The following is a 27,934-nucleotide window of genomic DNA, read 5'->3' on the forward strand; positions in this document are numbered from 1 at the left end:
TGCCAAGTGCACATATGGACACCCTTATGTTTGAACATGGTGTTTGTTATCGACAAATTGTGACGAGCACAAAAGTCCAATAACAAAACACCACTCGGGTTTAGATCCGGGCGACCATTCTTCCCAATCACGCCTCTCCAGGTTTCACTGTCGTTGCCAACATGAGCGTTGAAGTCTCCCAGTAGGACAAGGGAATCACCCGGAGGAGCACTTTCCAGTACTCCCTCGAGTGTACCCAAAAAGGGTGGGTATTCTGAACTGCTGTTTGGTGCGTAAGCACAAACAACAGTCAGGACCCGTCCCCCCACCCGAAGGCGAAGGGAAGCTACCCTCTCGTCCACTGGGTTGAACTCAAACGTACAGGCTTTGAGCCGGGGGGCAACCAGAATTGCCACCCCAGCCCGTCGCCTCTCACTGCCGGCAACGCCAGAGTGGAAGAGGGTCCAGTCCCTCTCGAGAGAACTGGTTCCAGAGCCCTTGCTGTGCGTCGAGGTGAGTCCGACTATATCCAGCCGGAACTTCTCTACCTCGCGCACTAGCTCAGGCTCCTTCCCCCCCAGTGAGGTGACGTTCCACGTCCCAAGAGCTAGCTTCTGTAGCCGAGGATCGGACCGCCAAGTGCCCTGCCTTCGGCTGTCGCCCAGCTCACAATGCACCCGACCTCTATGGCCCCTCCTATGAGTGGTGAGCCCATTGGAGGGATGACCCACGTTGCCTCTTCGGGCTGTGCCCGGCCGGGCCCCATGGGAACAGGCCCGACCACCAGGCGCTCGCCATCGTGCCCCAACTCCGGGCCTGGCTCCAGAGCGGGGCCCCGGTGACCCACGTCCGGGCGAGGGAAATCTGGGTTCATTTCGTTGTAATTCCATAGAAGTCTTTGAGCTGCTCTTTGTCTGATCACTCACCTAGGACCTGTTTGTCTTGGGAGACCCTACCAGGGGGCATGAAAACCCCCAGACAACATAGCTCCTAGGATCATTGGGACACGCAAACTCCTCTACCACGGTAAGGTAGCAGCTCAGAGAGGAGAGTTGCAAATGCATCTACAAGTTATCTATACATCTCTGTTCCATGTCTGCTTTAGCACCGCCGGTAAATAGCATGTTAGCATCGATTAGCTGGCAGTCAACATCAACAAAACTCACCTTTGTGATTTTGTTGACTATGGTTGCAAATGCATCTGCAGGTTATCCATACATCTCTGTGCCATGTCTGCCTTAGCATCGCCGGTCAAATGTGGAGACACTCCGGCACATTCAATGGGGGTCTGGCGGCAGACACTTTGGCATCTTCGGGCCAGTGGTGCAACTTGAATCCCTCCCTGTTAGTGTTGTTACACCCTCCGACAACACACCGTCGAGACATGATGTCTCCAAGGTTCCAAAAAATAGTCAAAAAAATGGAAAATAACAGAGCTGAGATGTAATGTGTTGAAAATGAAAATGGCGGGTGTGTTACCTCGGCGACGTCACATTCTGACGTCATCGCCCCCGAGCGCGATAAACAGAAAGGCGTTTAATTCGCCAAAATTCACCCATTTAGAGTTCGGAAATCGGTTAAAAAAAATAGATGGTCTTTTTTCTGCACCATCAAGGTATATATTGACGCTTACATGGGTCTGGTGATAATGTTCCCCTTTAATTTGATATTGCCTCAAGGGCCAAATGAAATCACACGGCGGGCCAGAGTTGGACAGGCTGTTGTTCTTTTTATTTTACAATTTATTTTACTTGTTGGGGGAAGCTATTTGTGGTTCTAGCGTTGTTTTTTGTTTATTTATTTTTTTAATGCACTGTAGCACTTTGAGTTTGTTTGCTCAATGTAAAGTGCTTTTACAAATAAAATCTACTATTATTATCATTATCATCATCATCATGTGGTCATGAAACGATGCACTTTTATTGCAAAAACTATTTATTGTTACTGTCACATGATTTCTAACACAGCATATTATTCAAAGTTACAGAGAGTACATTAATCACTGCAGGATTTTTGTTTGGAAAGTCACCCATGTGCTTGTCAAGTTTCTTTCACAATAAAACACCGACTAAGATGACGTATTGCTTGATTTGAGGAAGTCCACATATTCTCTTACCTGGAGTCCACTATGAGCGGTCCGAGTTAGGAGGCAGGTGTAGTCCCAGACTCTGCAGCAGGTTGGAGGCGGGCCCGGCCAGCCCGGCCTGGCAGCTGAGGGACTCCAGCAGGTTGGTGACCAGGTTGAGGTCCAAGTCCAGAGGCTGGATCTCCTCCGTGTCCTTGGGGGGGGCCTGGGCGGAGGTTTTGTCCGACGTGGTCTTGTTGAGATTCTGCAGAGGGGAGCGAGAGAAAGAATGAAGACATGGAAGGACACAAAGGCTCTGGTGTGGTGTTGTACGGTATATACTGGTACTAGAATAGTATCGCGGTACTAATGAATCAAGAACGGTACTATACTCTGTTTGAAAAGTACCGGTTCTCCATATATTTTATTTTAGTGGTCATGACACGCGTCGTCATGTCGTAACATTGCTGTCATTATTGTCTTTATTTGAACAGAAAATTTTAGTGTACATGAAACATATGTTTATTATTGTCATTTAGTCCTTAAATAAAATAGACAAATTGTCTTTTAGTAGTAAGTAAACAAACAAAGACTCCTAATTAGTCTATGCAGTAACATATTGTCATTTATACACCTATTATTTTGTACACATTATGAGGGACAAACTGTAGAAATTGGATTATTAATCTACTTGTTCATTTACTGTTAATATCTGCTTATTTTCTGTTTTAACATGTTCTATCTACACTTCTGTTAAAATGTAATAATCAATTATTCTTCTCTTCTTTGATACTTTACATTAGTTTTGGATGATACCATACATTTAGGAAGCGATCCGATACCAAGTAGTTACAGGTTCAAACAATAAAACATAATACCTTATAAACCAATAATAATATGGATAAGAAATACTGATGTAAAGGGTAGGTGTCGCACTGTTTTCTGTTTTAACATGTTCTATCTACACTTCTGTTAAAATGTAATAATCACTTATTCTTCTTTTCTTTGATACTTTACATTAGTTTTGGATGATACCATTCATTTAGGTAGCAATTTGATACCAAGTAGTTACAGAATCATACAGTAAAATATAATACCTAATAAACCAATAATATGGATAAGAAATACTGATGTAAAGGGTAGGTGTCACGCTGTTTTCTCTTTTAACATGTTCTATCTACACTTCTGTTAAAATGTAATCACTTATTCTTCTCTTCTTTGATACTTGACAATAGTTTTGGATGACACCACACATTTAGGTATCGATCCGATACCAAGTAGTTACAAGATCAAACATTGGTCCTACTCAAAGTCCTCATGTGTCCAGGGACTTTATAAACATAATACGATTTTTGTTTAAATATATTTTGTTCCCATAAAAAAATATCAATGTAATCATAGTAGTATCGACTAGGTATGCTCTTGTATTTGGTATCATTACAGTGGATGTCAAGTGTAGATCCACCCATGGCATTTGTTTACATTGAGACGCTGGTGAGCTATTGTATCCTCCTACGGTGTGTAGTGAAGCATGTGTAGCTATTCCTCGTCCCTGCAGTGATAATGCTACTTGTAAGAAACTTACTTTATTTGTCGTCATGGAGACCAGGTTTAGTGATTTAGAAGTAGCCGTGGATGGATGCTAGCTGTTAACTAGATGTATAACTTCACCTTTATCTTTACTTTTTACACCAAAATGCGTTCATTCTCCCTTTTCTGTCTACACACTGTGTCTGCTTGTAAGTACTCTGTGTGTGTGCGCTGCCCAACATGCTCCTCTGCTCGTAAAACCAGCAAAGTCACCACGTGGGCCTACGAGCTGTCATGCCCGTGAAAAAAAAAAAAAGAAAACCGGTACTTTTTAGAGACAGTATAGTACAAAATAGGATTTATTAGTATCGCGGTATTATACTAGTTCAGGTACACCGTACAACCCTATTACTGTGTAAATAACTCATTCCACAACATATCTGCAGCTAAAAATTTGAAAAAAAAATTATTTTTCTAAAATTGAGTGGGTGTGGCTTTATAGTCTTCTGACATCATGACAAAATGAAGAAGCCTACCGTCTGACTGAAGCTTTGTCCTATATGTGTGCTCATCAGTTCCTGGTCCATTTGGTCCATGTAGTCTCGGAGCGTGTCCAAAGCTTCCATCCCATTCATCTCTGCGGGACCTGGGGGCCCCACTTCTTTCTCCTCCTCTTCATCTTCATCATCATCATCATCATCATCCTCCTCCTCCTCCTCCTCATCCTCATCATCAAGGTCATCTGAATCTAGCTCTTCTTGGTCTTTGCTTCCTGCAGCACAAATAAGAGTCAGAGTGATAAAAATGGAAAATGGTATTTATTGTGTGAATGCTCCTAAACATTCACACACATGGTTGGTGGGCTTTCCCTTGTCAAATTCTCAGATTTCCCAGAATTCCAGGTTTTCCGGGACATATATCCCATTCAGAGGGAATTGGCCATTTTTCAAAACTTCCACCTTTTTCAACCTATTCAAACCATTCCACCATCCTGGACATTCAAACTACAATTTTTCCATTTTTCAAAACCTTTTTTTCTGTCGACTACTCCTTTCACATTTTTCAACCAACTTCAACCGTTCCACCGTAAAATCATTCCTCTTAATCAGTACCAAAAAAAAGTTGTTTTTTGAACTGGAAAAATTCAGTTTTCCCAAAATTCCTTGAATTCCGTAATACCATTTCTCAATTAAAAATTTTACGACTTCAACATTTCTCAACCGTTTTGAAAAATTCCAACACCAACTTATTCGGAAAATTAAAAATTTTTTTTTTTTTTTTTTAGAAATTTAGAAAAAAAAAATCCTTTTTCCTTGAATTCCCAAATTTCAATGAAATCTTCATTGAAAAGAATGGGGAAATTTTTCAAAGTTCCACAACTTTCACATTTTTTATCCAATTCAAAGTGTTTCAACTTCAAAATATTCAGCCTGTTAATTGTGTGCTCCCTTTCAACAATTATAAAATAAATTCACAAATTTCCTAGAATTCCCGGTTTTTAGGGACATTTTCCCCATTTAAAATGTATTATCCATTTTTCCAACTTCCAAAATTCCCAAATTTTATAACCGATTCAAACCATTCCACCTTCAACACATTCAAGTCATCCTGGAAATTCAAACTACCATTTTTACACATTCAAGACACTTCCAGGAATTCCTGTTTTTTATTGTTAATCTTATTTCCAACCTTTTTTTGATTCCTTTCACATTGTTCAACCCATTCAAGCGTTCTACTGTCTAAACATTCCTCTTAGTCAGGACAAAAAACAAGTTGGTTTAAGAACTTGCAAAATTCCCGTTTTATTCCGAAATTCTGTAATGCTATATTTTTATTAAAAAACTGCTACCACTTTAACATTTCTTGACCGATTTAACAATTCCAACACCAACCAATTCAGCTCATTCATGGTCCTAATCATTTTTTTTCTTAAATCCCGTTTTTCCCAAAATTTCCCCATTGAAAAGAATTAGACATTTTTCGAAAGTCCACAACTCCCACATTTTTTATCCAATTCAAACCATTCCAAAGAAATATTCAGCCTGTTCAGGAATTGTGTGCTCCCTTTCAACAATTATAAAAGACATTCACAGATTTCCTAAAATTCCCAGTTTTTAGAGAAACTTTCCCCATTTAAAATGAATTATCGATTTTTCAAACTTCCACAATTCTGACATTTTTCCACCGATTCAAACCATTCCACCTTCAACACATTCAATTCATCCTGGTAATTCAAACAACAATTTCTCCACTTTCATCAAATTTCCAGGAATTCCTGTTTTTTTGTTAATCTTATTTCCAACATTTTTTTGACTCATTTGATATTTTTCAACCCATTTCAACCGTTCCACTGTCTAAACATTCCTCTTAAAGGGGAACATTATCACAATTTCAAAAGGGTTAAAAACAATAAAAATCAGTTCCCAGTGGCTTGTTTTATTTTTCAAAGTTTTTTTCAAAATTTTACACCTCCCGGAATATCCCTAAAAGAAGCTGTGAAGTTCTTGATTTTCGCTATTTGCGATGCGACTGTCCATTTCCCTGTGACGTCATACAGGGCTGCCAATACAAACAACATGGCGGTTACCACAGCAAGATATAGCGACATTAACTCGGATTCAAACTCGGATATCAGCGGTTTAAGCGATTCAACAGATTACGCATGTATTGAAACAGATGGTCGGAGTATGGAGGCAGATAGCGAAAACGAAATTAAAGAAGAAACTGAAGCTATTGAGCGAATAGCTATTGACGCTATTCGGCCGTAGCATGGCTGCCTTATTAGCATCGCCGGTAAAATGTGCGGACCAAACGATCAGGACTTTCGCATCTTGTGATGCTGGAGCCACTTAAATCCGTCGATTGGTAAGTGTTTGTTTCGCATTAAATGTGGGTATCTAGTTTCAAATGTACATACAGCTATCGTAAATAGCATGTTAGCATCGATTAGCGTAGCATGTTAGCATCGATTAGCTGGCAGTCATGCTGCGACCAAATATGTCTGATTAGCACATAAGTCAACAACACCAACAAAACTCACCTTTGTGATTTCGTTGACTTTATCGTTGCAAATGCATCTGCAGGTTATCCATACATCTCTGTGCCATGTCTGTCTTAGCATCGCCGGTAAAATGTGCAGCTACTCTGGCACATTCAATGGGGGTCTGGCGGCAGATTTTTTTGCCAGTGGTGCAACTTGAATCCCTCCCTGTTAATGTTGTTACACCCTCCGACAACACACAGTCGAGGCATGATGTCTCCAAGGTTCCCAAAAATTGTCGAAAAAACGGAAAATAACAGAGCTGAGACCCGGTGTTTGTAATGTGAAAATGAAAATGGCTCGCTGTATTACCTCGGAGACGTCACGTTCTGACGTCATGGCTACAAGACAGATAAACAGAAAGGCGTTTAATTCGCCAAAATGCACCCATTTAGAGTTCGGAAATCGGTTAAAAAAAATACATGGTCTTTTTTCTGCAACATCAAGGTATATATTGACGCTTGCATAGGTCTGGTGATAATGTTCCCCTTTAAGTCAGGACAAAAAAAAAGTTGGTTTAAGAACTTGAAAAACTCCTGGTTTTCCCAAAATTCCATAATACCGTTTTTCAATTAAAAAATTGTTCCGACTTCAACATTTCTTGACCAATTTAAACAATTCCAACACCAACCAATTCAGCTCATTCATGCTCCTAATCATTTTCCAACAAAATCCCGCTTTTCCCCAAAATTCAAGGAAGTTCCCGTTGAAATGAATGTAACATTTTTCCAAGTTGCACAATTCCTACATTTTTCAAGCTATTCAAACCATTCCAACATCAACACATTCCACTCATCCAACTAAAACGTTCCCATATTCCAAACCAATTCCCTTTTTCCTGGAAATTCAAACTCTTCAACATTCAAACAATTCTTACATTCTGTCAGCATTTCACTACAACTTCCCACCTAATCTAGTTACCAACCACCTCCTTACCCAAGAGTTGGTCCAGTGCACTGGTCAGTGAGTCTGGGTCAAAACTGAATGGCTGGGATGAACTGGACCTGCCATGCAGAAACAGGAAGTGATCTGTTATCCGACTTATTTCTATCAGGTGGGGACGGGGTCTCACCACGGGAGCTCTGCGCCCTCGTGTGACGACACGGCGTTGAGGAAGCTCTTCATCCTCTGGCTGACTGCGACCAGGCTGTAACCCGCCTCCTCCTCTTCTTTCTCCTCGCCGCCCTCCGTCTCCGCGACAGGCCGAGCCCGATCAGCGGTGCCGGCGTCCGCTCTGACTCCGCCCCTTTCCTCCAGCATGCGCTCCAGGTCCTGGGCGGTGACATCCAGCCAGCTGTCGCCTGGAAAAGAGGCATTTAGGGTCGGTAATGAGGATTATTGGGAGTCTGCTGTTGCACTCACTGTCCTCCGGGGGGAGCTGTGACTCCTGTCTCCTCAGCTCCTCCATGTTGATGGGACAGGTGCGCAGCAGCTGCAGGAGCTCTTCTCCTGGAGACATGTCACTGCCAACAAAGGTTAGTAAGAGGTGTTTCCTAACAGCATTAAACGTGCATGTTTTGGTCTCTGCATGAAAGCTCGACATTCACACGGTCTCACCTGGACTTTGAGGCGACCGACTGCCTGAAGAAGTTTTCTGCTGACTTCATCAGATCTTTGTAGCGGGCCGACCCCTCCATCTCCCCCTGCGTTTCAACACCGAAGCTCATTACACAAATACCATACATGCTCCCATTAAAATAGTCCTTTTTAAATAGTGGGACGGGTCTCCCCGTAATTATTTATTTACGTTTTTTTCAGTATCGAATGGTTCAATTCGGTCAAAATGTTTATATTTCAGTTAAGGATTTCACTTTTTTTTCCATTCAGGCACTTTAAATATTTTTTGTTACGGACTAAAAAAACAATATTAGTTAAAAGGAGCCATATGTAATGATTTCATGTCAAGTCATTAAATGTCCCTGATATGTCAAAAGGCATGAATAAATCATGTTCTTTTCCAATACCGGGATATGCTCATTTCAAAATCAAGATTTACATATTGTTATGGTTTTCATTTCCATGCCCCACCCTCCAGCGTTTGCCCTCTTCATCTGGCTACTGCCACTGGTAAAGTTACTAAACATGTCAGATTTTAGTCAATCGGAAAGGCCTCGTTACGATTCTCGTCATGACATTGCTGGTTTTATGAGCAGAGGAGCATGTTCGGCAGTGCACAATCACGGAGTACTTACTAACAGACACAGTGTGTAGACAGAAAAGGGAGAATGGACGCATTTTGGTCTAAAAATTAAAGATAAGATAAAGGTGAAGCTATAACACTGACACACCCTCAGGAAGAGCTAGCTAGCAGCTAAAATCCATCCACAGTCAGCAGTGTTTTATCTACTTCTTAATCCCTAATCCTTGTCTCCATGGTGAAAAATAAAGTAAGTTTTTTACAAGTCACTGGAGGACAAGGAATAGCTAAAAATGCTTTGTAGGAGGATACAATAACTCACCGGCATCACAATGTAAACAAATGCCATGGGTGGATCTACATCTGACATCCACTGTAGTGATACCAAGTACAGGAGCGTATCTAGTCGATACTACTACGATTACATTGATATTTTTTAGCATCACAAAATCTTTTTTCCTTTTCTAAAACAATTCATATTATGTTTATAGAGTCAAGTAATATGTCCCTGGACACATGAGAACTTTGAATATGACCAATGTATGATCCTGTAACTACTTGATATCGGATCAATACCTAAATGTGTGGTATCATCCAAAACTAATGTCAAGTATCAAACAACAGAAGAATAAATGATTATTAAAATGGGTTATACTTATGTTTTCTAACTTCAAGGTAAACAAAGCGCTTTGACACTATTTCCACATTCACACACTGATTATTACATTTTAACAAAAGTGTAGATAGAATGTGTTCAAACCGAAAATAAGCAGATATTAACAATAAATGAACAATAGATGAATAATCAATTTTTACAGTTTGTCCCTCATAATGTGTAGAAATTAATAGTTGCATAAATGACACAATATGTTACTGCATACGTCAGCAGACTTGTTTGTTTACTTACTACCAAAAGACAAGTTGTCTAGTATGTTCAACATTTTATTTAAGAAACACAAACGAAACAGGAAAGGCCACCAAAATAAGAGCACAAGACAGGAACTGGAAAACAACAACAAACTCAAGATAAGGCACAACAACCTGTTGAAGTTTAATTTTTTTAACCTTTCCTGCTGGTGGTGTGCCTCCGTAAAAAAATGTTTTATTAAAAAAAGTGTCCCTTGGCTTAAAAAAGGTTGAAAAACATGGACTTACCCGGAAGTAACCGTTCCTCTTCAGACTCTGCATGAATCCTTTCCACTGAGGGTTACAACTGACAGAGTCCGTATCTTCAGGGGCCGGGAGCCGGCACTTTGAGCACAGGATCTCGAAGCCGTGAGCCTGGGGGGTAGGAACACCAACACACACACACGCACACACACACACACACGAACACGAACACAAACACACACAAACACACAAACACACGAACACACGAACACACACAAACACACGGACACACACAAACACACGAACACACACAAACACACACAAACACACAGACACACACAAACACATGAACACACAAACACACACAAATACACGAACACAGGAACACACACAAACACACGGACACACACGAACACACACAAACACACACAAATACACGAACACACGAACACACACAAACACACGAACACACGAACACACGGACACACACAAACACACACAAACACACGAACACACACAAACACACGAACACACACAAACACACACAAATACACGAACACACACAAACACACGAACACACGGACACACACACACACACACACACACAAACACACACAAATACACGAACACACACAAACACACGAACACACGGACACACACAAACACACGAACACACATAAACACACGAACACACACAAACACACACGATCACACACGAACACACACAAACACACACAAACACGCGAACACACGAACACACACAAACACACGAAAACACAAACACACGAACACACGAACACGAACACACACACACACAAACACACACACACGAACACACGCACACGAACACACACAAACACACACAAACATACGAACACACACGAACACACGAACACACACAAACACATGAACACACACACACGACCACACACAAACACACAAATACACGAACACACACAAACACACGAACACACACAAACACACGAACACACACAAACACAAATACACGAACACACACAAACACACACAAATACACGAACACACAAACACACACACAACCACACACACAAACACACGAACACACAAACACACACAAATACACGAACACACGGACACACACAAACACACGAACACACAAACACACACACGAACACACACACACACAAGCACACACACACACACGGACACACACAAACACACGAACACACAAACACACACAAATATACGAACACACACAAACACACGAACACACACAAACAAACACACGATAACACAAACACACACACACACACACACACACACACACATACACGTTCAGGTGAACAAGTCCGAAACCGGAGCCGCAAAACCTACAACCTCACCAACTTCATGCCGAGCTCGTGTGCTTTGTAGTGAGGGTGCGAGCGCGCGGGCAAGGTGAAGCCGCTCCTCCGGTCTGGGATGAAGTGCTGCTGCTGGAGTTGAGCGTAGAGGCAGCGAGTCAACGTCACCTGAGAGAAAAATCACAACATTCACCACAGGAAGGCACCACCTCAAATCAAACACCTGCACGTGTTTATGTTTACCGAGGTCAAGACTCGGGAGTCGGGCGGGAAGTTCCTGAAGTTCCGACACGCCTGGAGGTCCACGGGGTCCCGCAGGTAGAAGGCAGACACGGCGGGCGCCACCAGGTCGGGACGCTGAGCTAAGATGGCAGCCGCGCCTGCGGGGATGAAGCAGTGGGCACGGTGCAGACTGGCTTCAACCTTCTCTGGATATCTACAATCAAAACAAGATGTTTAAATATCTACAGAACAGGACAAGAAGCAAGGAATCAAACAGACAGGATTCAATTTAGCCCATGAGGAGAGCACGCGGACCTGCACCCTGGTACTTGGTCACCCCACGCTTTGAGAAAAAAAGTTTTAGCCCCTCCCCATTTATTTGGGCATTCCCTGATCACCTAGCTTAAGCTGCTTCTAAGGGGAGGGGTCACATTATTACACCCGCACTGGGTCGTAAACAGTTAAAACAAAATGTGCTTGGAGCGGTGTCAGATTTGCCCCTTCTTTGCTCGTCCGCCTTATCTTCTTGGAGACTTCGGGTCCTGATATGGCCCCTTTAAGGCTGTACAGATCTGAAAAACAGACACTTCTACGGCGAGGCGCACATAGTGGAGATTTACAAGCTGTCCGCCTTTGCTTGATAAGAACAAGGGCATCTTTGTGGGCACAAGTGGATAGTAAGTAACCAAGGCCACCTGAACTGTAAGCAAACAAGTTGTGTGATAACTTATATACAAATATTCTGACAACGACCTTGTCTTCTCTAGGTGAAAACTCCGGTTTGCTTGTTATTTTTAATCGATTATCGCTGTTGGTGTTTTGGTTTTGTTTATACACTATATTGCCAAAAGTATTTGGCCACCTGCCTTGACTCACATATGAACTTAAAGTGGCATCCCATGAAATTGTCCAAAATGTTCATTCAAGGTTTTTTTCACTTGGGAATGCCCCATTTATTTGGGCATTCCCTGATTACCTAGCTTAAGCTGCTTCTAAGGGGGAGGGGTCACATTATTACACCCGCACTGGGTCGTAAACAGTTAAAACAAAATGTGCTTGGAGCGGTGTCAGATTTGCCCCTTCTCTGCTCGTCCGCCTTATCTTCTTGGAGACTTCGGGTCCTGATAAGGCCCCTTTAAGGCTGTACAGATCTGAAAAACAAACACTTCTACGAGCTGCTCGCCTTTGCTTGATAAGAACAAGGGCATCTTTGTGGGCACAAGTGGATAGTAACCAAGGCCACCTGAACTGTAAGCAAACAAGTTGTGTGATAACTTATATACAAATATTCTGACAACGACCTTGTCTTCTCTAGGTGAATACTCCGGTTTGCTTGTTTTTTTAATCGATTATCGCTTTCTGTTGGTGTTTTGGTTTATTTTATACACTAAATTGCCAAAAGTATTTGGCCACCTGCCTTGACTCACATATGTACTTAAAGTGGCATCCCATGAAATTGTCCAAAAATGTTCATTCAAGGTTTTTTCACTTTTTTCACTTGGGAATGCCCCATTTATTTGGGCATTGCCTGATTACCTAGTTTAAGCTGCTTCTAAGGGGGAGGGGTCACATTATTACACCCGCACTGGGTCGTAAACAGTTAAAACAAAATGTGCTTGGAGCGGTGTCAGATTTGCCCCTTCTCTGCTCGTCCGCCTTATCTTCTTGGAGACTTCGGGTCCTGATAAGGCCCCTTTAAGGCTGTACAGATCTGAAAACAGACATTTCTACGGCGAGGCGCAAACAGTGGAGATTTACAAGCTGTTCGCCTTTGCTTGATAAGAACAAGGGCATCTTTGTGGGCACAAGTGGATAGTAACCAAGGCCACCTTAACTGTAAGCAAACAAGTTGTGTGATAACTTATATACAAATATTCTGACAACGACCCCGTCTTCTCTAGGTGAAAACTATGTTTTGCTTGTTTTTTTTAATCGATTATCGCTTTCTGTTGGTGTTTTGGTTTTGTTTATACACTATATTGCCACAAGTATTTGGCCACCTACCTTGACTCACATACAAACTTGAAGTGCGATCCTATGGAATTGTCCAAAATGTTCATTCAAAGTTCCTTTCACTTGAACTAAGGGACCAAGCCCAACTCCACACCATAATTCCTCCACCAACAAATTTCACACTCGACAAAATGCAGTCCGAAATGTAGCGTTCTCCTGGCAACCTCCCAACCCAGACTGGGGTCCATCCGATCGCCAGATGGAAAAGCGTGATTCATCAGTCCGGAGAAGGCGTCTTCACTGCTCTAGAGTCCAGTGGCGACGTGCTTTACACCACTGCATCCCACGCTTTGCATTGGACTTGCTAATGTAAGGCTTAGATGCAGCTGCTCGGCCATGGAAACCCATTCCATGAAACTCTCTGCGTGCTATACGTGGGCTAATTGGAAGGTCACATGGAAGTTTGGAGCTCTGTCGCAATTGACTGTGCAGAAAGTCTTTGCGTTATGCTGACTTCTCTTGTCAGTTTTTTCTCTCTGGCACTCACCAAGGGTGGACGCTCCCCTTTCCTCTCCCTTATCTCTCCTGCTTGCTTCTTTGTTTTGTCTTAACTTTCTTGTTGCCTCTTTTTGCACTGCTCTCCAAATCTAAACATTGGAACTATTTAACCGGCCTCAACAAAATTGACAAGATCTTGGGTTTGGGGGAACCTGTTGTCGTGACAAAGCGGTTGTTGCTGGACACACGACGGACTCTTGGGAGAAGAAGGAGGGCGACCCTTTTCTGTCGAGGACGTGAAGATATCTACCTATTCGGAATTATGACAACAGGACATCTGCTGATTGGAGTAAGCGTTGCTCTGGTTTGTCAACAAATTGGAAGTTGCTGGCAGTCTTCAAAGTACCCCAAAGCTGCCCCAAATGATTGGAGGATGCGGGAAGAACTGTGGATTACATCGGACTGTCTAACCCGCAGTTTTTGAGGACCAGTCATAGACAATTTTAGAGTGAGAAGCAAATTTTATTTTCACTCGCATACAAATCATTTTAACTTGGATTTTTCCCCCTGGCTTCGAGACTCTCCCGAAGTTCACTGCAGGAAGACACAACAAACTCGCTTTTTTGTCTCTCATGGACACACACCTGTTGTTGTGAACTTTGGACTAGCGACGGCAATTACATCAAGGCCGCGGAACAGAGACACACTACAGCCTTATACAAACACACACTCACACACACACGCATAAATATACGCCACACATACACCCTCCTGTCCCCCAATCCAACGCCCTCGATGCAATCCCGTAGGGGTGATGAATAGATGGTCAGCGCCTGAGAGCTGCGGCCTACCACCATGACCTTTACATACGTCTCGTCTCGACTACTGTAACGTATTATTTTCGGGTCTCCCCATGTCTAGCATTAAAAGATTACAGTTGGTACAAAATGCGGCTGATAGACTTTTGACAAGAACAAGAAAGTTTGATCACATTACGCCTGTACTGGCTCACCTGCACTGGCTTCCTGTGCACGTAAGATGTGACTTTATGGTTTTACTACTTACGTATAAAATACTACACGGTCTAGCTCCATCCTATCTTGCCGATTGTATTGTACCATATGTCCCGGCAAGAAATCTGCGTTCAAAGGACTCCGGCTTATTAGTGATTCCCAAAGCCCAAAAAAAGTCTGCGGGCTATAGAGCGTTTTCTGTTCGGGCTCCAGTACTCTGGAATGCCCTCCCGGTAACAGTTCGAGATGCCACCTCAGTAGAAGCATTTAAGTCTCACCTTAAAAATCATTTGTATACTCTAGCCTTTAAATAGACTCCCTTTTTAGACCAGTTGATCTGCCGTTTCTTTTCTTTTTCTTCTATGTCCCACTCTCCCTTGTGGAGGGGGTCCGGTCCGATCCAGTGGCCATGTACTGCTTGCCTGTGTATCGGCTGGGGACATCTCTGCGCTGCTGATCCGCCTCCGCTTGGGATGGTTTCCCGCTGGCTCCGCTGTGAACGGGACTCTCGCTGCTGTGTTGGATCCACTTTGGACTGGACTCTCGCGACTGTGTTGGATCCATTATGGATTGAACTTTCACAGTATCATGTTAGACCCGCTCGACATCCATTGCTTTCGCACTGGGTGTGAGTTTTCCTTGTCCTTATGTGGGCCTACCGAGGATGTCGTAGTGGTTTGTGCAGCCCTTTGAGACACTAGTGATTTAGGGCTATATAAGTAAACATTGATTGATTGATTGATTGATACCTTCCCTCTGTTGCTAGATATCTCGAGATGTATGTTGTAATAGGTATATGTGCTTTGCTATGGAGGTTTTTTCTCACTCCAAACTGGACCCCCTTAGGAGCCCAGTCTGGATTGTATTTTTTTACTCATCCTTCCCCAGCGTTTACCTTTTTCCCATCTTTTACGGGGCGCCTTGTGGCGACCCATCAGCGTTCTTGTTCTGTAACCCTGTACACTGTTTGTTTGTCTAATCTTGAACAGGTTTGTGCTGAAAACAAAGTTTCGTTGTACTTGTTGCAATGACAATAAAGACCTACCTACCTACCTAGTTTACGTGGCCTACCACTTGGGTTGCTGTTGTTCCCAAACTATTGAATTCTCTTATAATAAAGTTGACTTTAGAATATTTACTTGGGAGTAGATTTTTCTCCGTGTGGCCCCTGATTTAAAATGAGTTTGACACCCCTGGTTTAGATCCGTGAAGGAAAAAAGAAAGTGAATAAATACACGTATGCATAAAAACGTGTTTTCTTTTGGATTATTTTTCTAAATTAATTAAGTTACGTATATGACAACCTTTCTCCAAAACAATATAGAATGTGAGACATAACAGGATAATGCATACATTTATCATTTGTTTTCAAAACCGTTACAAAAAAAACGGGCCCCCTTTTTAAAAATTCCTAGTGCCAACACTGAATGTCGGCTAAACTGCTAAAGAGCTGATCGTCCTCCGATGCATTTTTTAACTAAACCATCTTATATCAAGCCATGCCTCATTTTCTCCCTCCTCTTAATCAATCTACCTTAGTAGCAACTATTCTTAAGCAACCCAGTAAAACAATCAAGAACGACCCCTGTACACGTATGTAAATATTCAGTTATTTGGACCCAATATGTGGTACAAAGTTTGTGTCCTCTCACCCATCTAGACGCTTGTCCAGGGCCGAACTAATCCTGTCGTTAGCCCGGCAGGCTTCCGGCTGCTTGAGTAGCAGCGCCAGAGCTTGTGGAACGGTGGGCACCACGTCTTTTGGGATGCCTATCGGACTGGAACGCGAGGGATAGGGCAGGATATGCAATGCGCCCCGGTAGAGGAACACCTGAGAATGAGTGGAAAAATGTGAATATATTTCAACCAAAAAGCAACTTCTCATTGAATGTGTTTTCTTTATTTTCATGACTATTTAAATTGTAGATTGTCACACCAAAACTATGAATGAACATATGTGAAGTAATGTGCTTAACAAAAAAAAATTTAAATAACTGAAAGCATGTTTTATATTCTAGTTTCTTCAAAATAGCCGCCATTTGGTCTGAGTACTTTTTTTGCACACTCTTGGCATTCTCTCCATGAGCTTCAAGAGGTAGTCACCTGAAATAGCTTTCACGTCAAAGGCGTGCTTGAAGCTCATGGAGAGAATGCCAAAAGTGTGCAAAGCAGTAATTAGAACAAATGGTCAGTTATTTTTTACTTTTTGTTGTTAAGTACATAACTCCACATGTGTTCAATCATAGTTTTGGTGTGACAATCTACAACAGGGGTCACCAACCTTTTTGAAACCAAGAGCTACTTCTTGGGTACTGATTAATGCAAAGGGCTACCAGTTTGATACACACTTAAATAAATTGCCAGAATTAGCCAATTTGCTCGATTTGCCTTTAATAAATAAATCTATATGTATATATATATATATATATGTAGGTGTGGGAAAAATCACAAGACTACTTTATCTCTACAGAACTGTTTCATGAGGGGTTCCCTCAATCATCAGGAGATTTTACACAGAGTGGCTGGGTACAGGCAGGCGTAGGGTGTGGTGATTGGCTCATGTATTACCTAGGAGGTGTTTCCGTCTGTGGCGGCATGTTGAAATAATTTCACTGCGCTTGTTGAGGGATGACAGATCTGGATGATATATAATAAACAGTTTCTCTTTTAAGCATAGGTTTCATCTTTTATTACCACTGTTGTAAGGTTGCATCTTTTATTACCACAAAGGTAATAAAAGATGCAACCTAAGCTTAACAGAGAAACTGTTTATTATACATCATCCAGATCTGTCATCCCTCAACAAGCGCAGTGAAATCATTTCAACATGCCGCCACAGACGGAAACACCTCCTAGGTAACACATGAGCCAATCACCACACCCTACGCCTCTCTGTACCCACCCACTCTGTGCCCTATATAAACCATTGTATGTGAATGCTTCCATTAAAATCTCCTGATGATTGAGGGAACCCCTCATGAAACAGTTCTGTAGAGATGAAGAAGTCTTGTGATTTTTCCCACACCTACATATTGCGCTCTACCACCGTATCGAGCACTATTCTCTGGAAAATCCAATCAAGACATATATATATAAATAAAAATGGGTATTTCTGTCTGTCATTCCGTCGTACATTTTTTTTCCTTTTACAGAAGGTTTTTTGTAGAGAATAAATGATGAAAAAAGACTTAATTGAACGGTTTAAAAGAGGAGAAAACAGGAAAAAAAATGAAAATTTAATTTTGAAACATAGTTTATCTTCAATTTCGACTCTTTAAAATTTCAAAATTCAACCGAAAAAAATAAGAAAAAAACTAGCTAATTTGAATCTTTTTGAAAAAATTTAAAAAATAATTTATGGAACATCATTAGTATTTTTTCTTGATTAAGATTAATTTTAGAATTTTGATGACATGTTTTAAATAGGTTAAAATCCAATCTGCACTTTATTAGAATATATAACAAATTGGACCAATCTATATTTTTAACAAAAATGAATCATTATTTCTTCTAGATTTTCCAGAACAAAATTTTTAAAAGAAATTCAAAAGACTTTGAAATAAGATTTATAATTAATTTTAAAGATGTTCTAGATTTGCCAGAATATTTTTTTTTAATTTTAATCATAAGTTTGAAGTAATATTTCACAAATATTATTCGTCGAAAAAAAAGAATCTAAAATGAAGAATTAAATTAAAATGTATTTATTATTCTTTACAATAAAAAAATAAATATAGTTGAACATTGATTTCAATTGTCAGGAAAGAAGAGGAAGGAGTTTAAAAGGTAAAAAGGTATATGTGTTTAAAAATCCTAAAATAATTTTAAAAGTTGTATTTTTTCTCAAAAATTGTCTTTCTGAAAGTTATAAGAAGCAAAGTAAAAAAATAAATGAATTTATTTAAACAAGTGAAGACCAAGCCTTTAAAATATTTTCTTGGATTTTCAAATTCTATTTGAGTTTTGTCTCTCTTAGAATTAAAAATGTCGAGCAAAGCGAGACCAGCTTGCTAGTAAATAAATATAATTTAAAAAATAGAGGCAGCTCACTGGTAAGTGCTGCTATTTGAGTTATTTTTAGAACAGGCCAGCGGGCCTGTTCTAAAAATCTGGTCCTTACGGGCGACCTGGTGCCTGCGTTGGTGACCCCTGATCTACAATGTAAATAGTCGTGAATATAAAGAAAACACATTGAAAGAGGAGAAGGTGTGTCCAAAACCTTTGACCTACACTGTACAGTATGTGCAACATGTATGAAAAAGGATATATGTACTACGGTAGATGTGCACCTACCCTGTTCTGGCTTGTATCTGGATTTATCCACTTGGGGAGATAGTCAGCTACTTCAATAAGAAGAAATTCCCCGTCGCTGTCCTCGACACTGCAACAGTTAAAAGAAGAGAAAACACCTAATCCATCAAACAGTCAAAACAAGATCATTTCCCACTTATTCTCCCCCTCACCTCGCAGCCAGCGCTGGAAACGCCTTTGTAATTTGCTTCAAGAGATAAACAATAAACCATTCATCCTCCACATTGTCGCCAAACTGGGTGCTGCCACCAATGTGAGCCGGGACACCTCCTGGACGTACAGAGAGATACAGTGGGGCAAAAAAGTATTTAGTTAGACTCCGATTGTGCAAGTTTTCCCACTTAAAATGATGACAGAGGTCTGTAATTTTCATCATAGGTACACTTCAACTGTGAGAGACAGAATGGGGGGAAAAAATCCAGGAATTCAAATTGTAGGAATTTTAAATTATTTATTATTTATCCTGTCCCCTTAGCAGAAAAACAGCCTCAAAGCATGATGTTTCCACCCCCATGCTTCACAGTAGGTGTGGTGTTCTTTGGATGCAACTCAGTATTCTTCTTTCTCTCCAAGGTTCTCATAGTCATCATTGTCACCGACGTCCCATTGGGTGGGAATTTTTCCTTACCCTTATGTGGGCCTACCGAGGATGTCGTAGTGGTTTGTGCAGCCCTTTGAGACACAAGTGATTTAGGGCTATATAAGTAAACATTGATTGATTGATTGATATTTGTAAATTATGGTGGAAAATAAGTATTTGGTCAACCATTCAAAGCTCTCACTGATGGAAGGAGGTTTTGGCTCAAGATCTCACGATACATGGCCCCATTCATTCTTTCCTTAACACGGATCAATCGTCCTGTCCCCTTAGCAGAAAAACAGCCCCAAAGCATGATGTTTCCACCCTCATGCTTCACAGTAGGTATGGTGTTCTTGGGATGCAACTCAGTATTCTTCTTCCTCCAAACACGACCAGTTGAGTTTATACCAAAAAACTCTATTTTGGTTTCATCTGACCACATGATATTCTCCCAATCCTCTGCTGTATCATCCATGTATCCATTTTGGTATAAACTCAACTCGTCAAACTCTACATGTCGCAACGGCCGCTTTTCCTCTATACAAACACGGTGCCGGCCCACTCACATAAAATATGCGGCTCATACACACACACACACACACACACACACACACACACACACACAAGTGTATGCAAGGCATACTTGGTCAAAAGCCTTTAGATCACACTGAGGGTGGCCGTATAAACAACTTTAACACTATTACAAATATACGCCACACTGTGAACCCACAGCAAACAAGAATGACAAACACATTTCGGGAGAACATCCGCATCGTAACAACATAAACACAACATAAACACAACCGAACAAATACCCAGAACCCCTTGCATCACTAACTCTTCCAGGACGCTACAATATACACCCCCGCTACAACCAAACCCCGTCCACCTCAACCCCACCGCCGAAAAGAGGCATTCAATTTGTATTTTTATTTTATTTGATATGCCATTGATATTTTTTAATTATTATTATTTAAAACTCGATTGTGCATGTCACTATAAAGTTATATAAGCCTTGGTTGGTCAATATTTAATGCAAAACTTGTTTGGGTCCCTATTAAAGGATTAATTTGTTCAACCCCGGCCCGCGGCTTCGTTCAGTTTTAAATATTGGCCCGCTCTGTATTTGAGTTTGACATCCCTGGTTTAAATGTTTGACCAAATACTTATTTTCCACCATAATTTACAAATAAATTCTTTAAAAATCCTACAATGTGAATTCCTGGATTTTTTTTTTCACATTCTGTCTCTCACAGTTGAAGTGTACCTATGATGACAATTACAGACCTCTGTCATCATTTTAAGTGGGAGAACTTGCACAATCGGTGGCTGACTAAATACTTTTTTGCCCCACTGTATTCAGATCACCGGGGTGTGTAATATTTCACAAGACAGCCATGTTGTTGGGAAACACTACCTTCCTCTGGATGATACTTGAGGTTGAACGGCTGATTCTGCCAGATGTATTGCATTGAGAGAGGAGCCACTTTTGCAAGAATCTCCTCCACGAGAGGGAAGAGATGCTCGTCTGCAGTAGAACCAGCAGGATGGGTCCTAAATAGCTTGTAGTGGACGGCGTCTTCTTGTACCATTCTCCTCTGCAGCTCGTCCATTGTTACAATGGAATTCAGTCCCTGGAAAATGCAATAATTACTGTTCATACTTAAGTGCGGTATCAGCATTTAGAATAGATCTTTATTGTCATTGTATAAACCCCGTTTCCATATGAGTTTGGAAATTGTGTTGGATGTAAATATAAACGGAATCAAGTGATTTGCAAATCCTTTTCAACCCATATTCAGTTGAATGCACTACAAAAATAAGATATTTGATGTTCAAACTCATAAACTTTATTTTTTTTTTGCAAATAATAATTAACTTAGAATTTCATGGCTGCAACACGTGCCAAAGTAGTTGGGAAAGGGCATGTTCACCACTGTGTTACATCACCTTTTCTTTTAACAACACTCAATAAACGTTTGGGAACTGAGGAAACTGATTGTTGAAGCTTTGAAAGTGGAATTCTTTCCCATTCTTGTTTTATGTAGAGCTTCAGTCATTCAACAGTCAGGGGTCTCCGCTGTTATATTTTACGCTTCATAATGCACCACACATTTTCGATGGGAGACAGGTCTGGACTGCAGGCGGGCCAGGAAAGTACCCGCACTCTTACTATGAAGCCACACTGTTGTAACACGTGGCTTGGCATTGTCTTGCTGAAATGAGACAATGATAACGTTGCTTGGATGACAACATACGTTGCTCCAAAACCTGTATGGACCTTTCAACATTAATGGTGCCTTCAAAGATGTGTAAGTTACCCATGCCTTGGCAACTAATACACCCCCATTCCATCACAGTTGCTGGCTTTTGAACTTTGCGCCCATAACAATCCGGATGGTTATTTTCCTCTTTGTTCCGGAGGACACCACGTCCACAGTTTCCAAATGTAATTTGAAATGTGGACTCGTCAGACCACAGAACACTTTTCCACTTTGCAACAGTCCATCATAGATGATCTCGGGCCCGGCGGTGTTTCTGGGTATTGTTGATAAATGGGTTTTGCTTTGCATAGCAGAGTTTTAACTTGCACTTACAGATGTAGCAACCAACTTTAGTTACTGACATTGGTTTTATGAAGTGTTCCTGAGCCCATGTGGTGATATCCTTTACACACTGATGTCGGTTTTTGATGCAGTACCGCCTGAGGGACCAAAGGTCCGTAATATCATCGCTTACGTGCAGTGATTTTTCCAGATTCTTTGAACCATTTGATGATTTTACAGACCGGTAAAATGCCTAAATTCCTTGCAAGAGCTCGTTGAGAAATGTTGTTCTAAAACTGCTCGACAATTTGCTTACAAAGTGGTGACCCTCACCCCATCCTTGTTTGTGAATGAGTGAACATTTCATGGAAGCTGTTTTTATACCCAATCATGGTACCCACCTGTTCCCAATTAGCCTGCACACCTGTGGGATGTTCCAAATAAGTGTTTGATGAGCATTCCTCAACTTTATCAGTATTTATTGCTACCTTTCCCAACTTCTTTGTCACGTGTTGCTGGCATCAAATTCTAAAGTTAATAATTATTTGCAAAAAAAAAGTTTATGAGTTTGAACATTAAATATGTTGTCTTTGTAGCATATTCAACTGAATATGAAATCATTGTATTCCGTTTATATTTACATCTAACACCATTTCCCAAATCAAATGGAAACGAGGTTTGTACAACAAAATTGCAAGCAAAGTTATTTAGTGCAAATTCATAAAGACACATATTAAACATAACTAAGATAAATAGATAAAAAAGAATACATTAACTAAAACAATTATCCACCGATGAAGTCTCTTTGTATTATGGAAAAACCTTACCTTTGTACGTTTGTAGGCCTATATTTCCTTAAAGATGAAGGTATTTCAATAAATGTGGAAAGTGATGTTAAATATGTTTACGTCGCTGTCACGTTTCTCAATGTTTTTGGTCCTACTCCTAACTATGCTCGGCTGTTTAAATTACAAACATAATTCGTTCCTACATCATACCAGGACTATAGCTCCGTAAATATCACAGAAAACAGTAAAAATAAATATATTTGATCTTAAACTTTATTTATGTATTTTTTTCATGAAGGATGGATAAATGTTTACCTCAGGGTCCAAATCCGCTAGAAGGAACTTTCCACAAACGGAACACGGAATATGTCAGAAGCGCGCTCTTGTTGCAATGCACGCTGGGAGTAGTAGTGTTTTCCTACGACTTGAGTGGTAACATGGTGCTAATGAACTACTTTTCCCATGATGCCTATTTTTCAATAAAGATTAAGCTATTTCAATAAATGTAGAAAAGGATGTTAAATCTTTTTCTCAATGTTTTTGGTCTTTCTTCTTATTCTGCTCGGCTGTTCAATTTAGAAACATAATTCGTTCCTACATTATGCCAATACTCTAGCTCCGTAAATGACACATAAAGCAATCAAAAAATAGATTTTAATCTTAAAAAATAATAATTTTATCAAGAAGGATGGAAATAATTTTACCCCTGGGTCCAAATCCGGTAGCAGCAACTTTCCACAAACGGAAGACGGACTCCTGTTGTTGCAATGCACACTGGGAGTAGTAGTTTTTAACTATCACTTAAATGGTAACACGCTGCTACTCGAACTACATTTCCCATGATCCCTATATTTCATTGAAGATTAAAGTATTTCAATAAATGTGGAAAGTGATGTTAAATATTCACACATTTAAAAACACTTTAGGACAAATGTCTTGGAAATATATCACTCTTGTATCAACAAAGTAGTTAATACTATAATAAATGTTAATTGCAATCTAAATGTGATATATAAATAATAATGGAATTATAATTGTTCGTGTATAGAGTATATTCTTGGTACAAAGGTTTAATTAACACGTGTAAAAGGATAGTTCACATGTCTTTACTGTGTATATAATCGAACAGTCTTTGTGTTGTGTACAAGGTGTATTTATAATATGTTGTGCAAAGGAAATGTCATATTTTTTGGAAGCTCATCTTGTATTTGACAATTTTTATAGTTGGGTCTCAGACACGCGGCCCACGAGACGTTATTTTGTAGCGCCCACCTTTATATGAAAGTTTAATGTTAGTGCGGCCCGCGAGTTTTATATGAATGTCGCTTGACAGCGTTGTGTTATTTGGCTCCAAAATGGCTCTTTCAACATTCTGGGTTGCCTACCTCTGCGTTAGTGGAAAAGCGGCAAATGAGTTAAAGCGACAGAGACGTTGCCATGGAGATGAGGGTTTTCTTATTATCTGCCGTCCGCCGCGTTGCTGTAGGGAGGAAAAGGGGAACGACACACATTGCGGAAATGACATTCTCCGTGCATTGGCTGAATACAAATATATTCCACAACCCCAAACATGTCATGTCTTGAAGTGAAGATAAAGGTTTGTGATGAGCAAAGACAATTACAGGAAAAGTGGGAGATGAAATATTTCTTTGTTGAGCACTGGGGCACCCCGACATGTCTTATTTGCACAGACAAAAACACATTTTTTAAGAAATCTTTTCTTCCGGCCCAGCCTCACCCAGACTCTGCATCCAGTGGCCCCCAGGTAAATTGAGTTTGAGACCCCTGGTTTATAGAGATAAGCACAATAAGTGTTCAACTTCAGCCTAAACCATTTCAGTCTGCAACATTTTCAATTTATGAATGTACAACTGTTTGTTTTTGTAAAACTGTTTGTTTATTTTGTTGACCACTGACCAAAGAAATAATAAACTAAACTAAAATAAAATATTTTTTGGTCAGTGTCACGCCATTTCTCAATGTTTTTGGTCTTTCTCATAATCCTGCTCGGCTGTTCAAATTAGAAAGATGATTCGTTCCTAGATTATCATCATTTATTTTTATTCCTTCCACGAAAATGCAAATACAAAAACCACGTACAAGTGACACTTTCATTGTTTGTTTGTTTCTTATACATTTCCATGATCCGAAAGGAGCAGCTGGAAGAATAATATTCTTATATTTATCTCCCCCCTTTTTAACACAAATTATTTTAGATGACTTTATAACTTTGTCACCGATTCTGTTCATAACTTCTATGGACAGAATTTTTAGGCGCAGCCAAGGCGTTGAGGGGTTCCGGTTTGGTGACCGCAGGATTAGGTCTCTGCTTTTTGCAGATGATCAATCAATCAATCAACGTTTATTTATATAGCCCTGAATCACAAATGTCTCAAAGGACTGCACAAACCATTACGACTACGACATCCTCGGAAGAACCCACAAAAGGGCAAGGAAAACTCACACCCAGTGGGCAGGGAGAATTCACATCCAGTGGGACGCCAGTGACAATGATGACTATGACAAACCTTCATCTGACCGGAATCTTCAGCTCTCACTGGATCGGTTCGCAGCCGAGTGTGAAGCGACCGGAATGAGAATCAGCACCTCCAAGTCCGAGTCCATGGTTCTCGCCCGGAAAAGGGTGTAGTGCCATTTCCGGGTTGGGGAGGAGACCCTGCCCCAAGTGGAGGAGTTCAAGTACCTAGGAGTCTTGTTCACGAGTGGGGGAAGAGTGGATTGTGAGATCGACAGGCGGATCGGTGCGGCGTCTTCAGTAATGCGGACGTTGTACCGATCCGTTGTGGTGAAGAAGGAGCTGAGCCGGAAGGCAAAGCTCTCAATTTACCGGTCGATCTACGTTCCCATCCTCACCTATGGTCATGAGCTTTGGGTCATGACCGAAAGGATAAGATCACGGGTACAAGCGGCCGAAATGAGTTTCCTCCGCCATGTGGCGGGGCTCTCCCTTAGAGATAGGGTGAGAAGCTCTGCCATCTGGGAGGAACTCAAAGTAAAGCCGCTGCTCCTTCACATCAAGAGGAGCCAGATGAGGTGGTCCAGGCATCTGGTCAGGATGCCACCCAAACGCCTCCCTAGGGAGGTGTTTAGGGCACATCCAACAAGTAGGAGGCCACGGGGAAGACCCAGGACACGTTGGGAGGACTATGTCTCCCGGCTGGCCTGGGAACGCCTCGGGATCCCCCGGGAAGAGCTAGACGAAATGGCTGGAGAGAGGGAAGTCTGGGTTTCCCTGCTTAGGCTGTTGCCCCCGCGACCCGACCTCGGATAAGCGGAAGAAGATGGATGGATGGATGGCCTTTATAACTGTTCCCTCCACCAACACCCGAACTCCAACATACTTTTTAAATTTCCTTTAAGCCATTTACAATGAAACGTCCAATCTAAATCAAAATTCAGTTTGATATAATTCCAGTTTTCTCTTTTTATAACTCTTTTTAAATTCAAAGATATTCTTACAGCTTTTTAACTCTTTGTATAGATAATTATATAGCTCCGTAAATGACACAAAAAAAATATATTTCATCTTAAATTTAAATGTATTTAATATTTTCATGAAGGATGAAAATTATTTTACTTCAGGGTTCAAATCCGGTAACGGGAACTTTCCACAAACGGAAGACGGACCATGTCAGAAGCGCACTCCGGTCGTTGCAATGTATACTGGGAGTTGTAGTGTTTTATTTTACAACTTGACCGTAACATGCTGCTATTCGAACTCATTTTCCCATAATGCTTAGCGGTAAAGAGGCGGCGTGAGTAACCATGACAGTTGTGTTGTTGTGTGTAGCATAGCCGCTCAAAACAGTCAACTTAAGCCATCTTGAGAGTATTTTCTGGATAAAACCACTAAACGGGTGGCTGCCTCGACAACGTACAAATGTTAGGAAGTGTGTTGTTGAGGGAGTAGCGATGCTCCGGCGAGGGTTCGTGTCAGCTAACCTTCAGCACGCAGCCGCGTTAGCAACATTTGTGACGCCGGTGGAAATGTTATTGCGTTTAAAGTGTTCTCCGTGGGTTCAACATGCGGGGATGGGGAGGGTTTGAGCGAGGGAAGGAGGATGATTTCACGCTACAACAGGAGACCGGTGTCGCACACGCTGGAGATGTGAGTACCGAGCCAATATTGCCTCTAGGTCACAACATTAGGCACACCATTGTCTCCAGGTCACAACATTAGGCACACCTTAACTCCAAACCCCGTTTCCATATGCGTTGGGAAATTGTGTTAGATGTAAATATAAACAGAATACAAGGATTTGCAAATTTTTTTCAACCCACATTCAGTTGAATGCACTACAAGGACAAGATATTTGATGTTCAAACTCATACACTTTATTTTTTTTTGCAAATAATAATTAACTTAGAATTTCATGGCTGCAACACGTGCCAACGTAGTTCGGAAAGGGCATGTTCACCACTGTGTTACATCACCTTTTCTTTTAACAACACTCAATAAGTGTTTGGGAACTGAGGAAAGTAATTGTTGAAGCTTTGAAAGGGGAATTCTTTCCCATTCTTGTTTTATGTAGAGCTTCAGTCGTTCAACAGTCCGGGGTCTCCGGTGTCATATTATACGCTTCCTAATGCGCCACACATTTTCGATGGGAGACAGGCGGGCCAGGAAAGAACCCGCACTATTTTCCTACGAAACCACGCTGCCATAACACATGGTTTGGCATTGACTTGTTGAAATAAGCAGGGGCGTCCATGATAACGTTGCTTGGATGGCAGCATATGTTGTTCCAAAACCTGTATGGAACATTCAGCATTAATGGTGCCTTCACAGATGTGTAAGTTACCCATGCCTTGGATAATA

The 27,934-nt window shown here is 41.1% G+C and overlaps 2 protein-coding genes across 6 annotated transcripts in view; one reads left to right on the forward strand and one right to left on the reverse strand.

Annotated features, from left to right (window-relative positions):
* Positions 1-1,896: 1,896 nt before the first annotated feature.
* Positions 1,897-23,306, reverse strand: ecd (ecdysoneless homolog (Drosophila)). Its single transcript, XM_061911610.1, has 14 exons — positions 23,134-23,306; positions 21,178-21,394; positions 19,333-19,450; positions 19,163-19,250; positions 16,522-16,700; positions 11,427-11,619; positions 11,223-11,351; positions 9,907-10,032; positions 8,172-8,257; positions 7,977-8,077; positions 7,687-7,915; positions 7,551-7,618; positions 4,111-4,346; positions 1,897-2,309 (listed from the first exon to the last, which is right to left on the reverse strand). The coding sequence occupies exons 2-14, from the start codon at positions 21,371-21,373 to the stop codon at positions 2,106-2,108; spliced, it is 1,953 nt and encodes a 650-aa protein (XP_061767594.1). The 5' UTR covers positions 21,374-21,394; positions 23,134-23,306; the 3' UTR covers positions 1,897-2,105.
* Positions 23,307-26,856: 3,550 nt separating this feature from the next.
* Positions 26,857-27,934, forward strand: part of fam149b1 (family with sequence similarity 149 member B1) — a 29,789-nt gene continuing 28,711 nt past the window's right edge. For all 5 annotated transcript variants that reach the window (XM_061911611.1, XM_061911615.1, XM_061911616.1 and 2 more), the window contains exon 1: positions 26,857-27,223. In XM_061911611.1, coding sequence (XP_061767595.1) covers positions 27,177-27,223 — 47 coding nt within the window. In that variant the 5' untranslated portion in view covers positions 26,857-27,176. The remainder of the gene's footprint in view (positions 27,224-27,934) is intronic.

The sequence above is a fragment of the Nerophis ophidion genome, linkage group LG09 (genome assembly GCF_033978795.1).
Source record: "Nerophis ophidion isolate RoL-2023_Sa linkage group LG09, RoL_Noph_v1.0, whole genome shotgun sequence".
In the NCBI taxonomy this organism is placed as follows: domain Eukaryota; kingdom Metazoa; phylum Chordata; class Actinopteri; order Syngnathiformes; family Syngnathidae; genus Nerophis; species Nerophis ophidion.

What these genes read in the sequence shown, in the direction of transcription:
- ecd (XM_061911610.1), bottom strand. Translation starts at nt 21,373, where the DNA reads ATGGACGAGCTGCAGAGGAGAATGGTACAAGAAGACGCCGTCCACTAC. An exon ending in ACGAGCTCGGCATGAAGTTG is followed by an intron (nt 10,033 to 11,222) that starts GTGAGGTTGTAG and finishes CCTACCCCCCAG; the next exon opens with GCTCACGGCTTCGAGATCCT. An exon ending in AGAGGAACGGTTACTTCCGG is followed by an intron (nt 8,258 to 9,906) that starts GTAAGTCCATGT and finishes GTTGAAACGCAG; the next exon opens with GGGGAGATGGAGGGGTCGGC.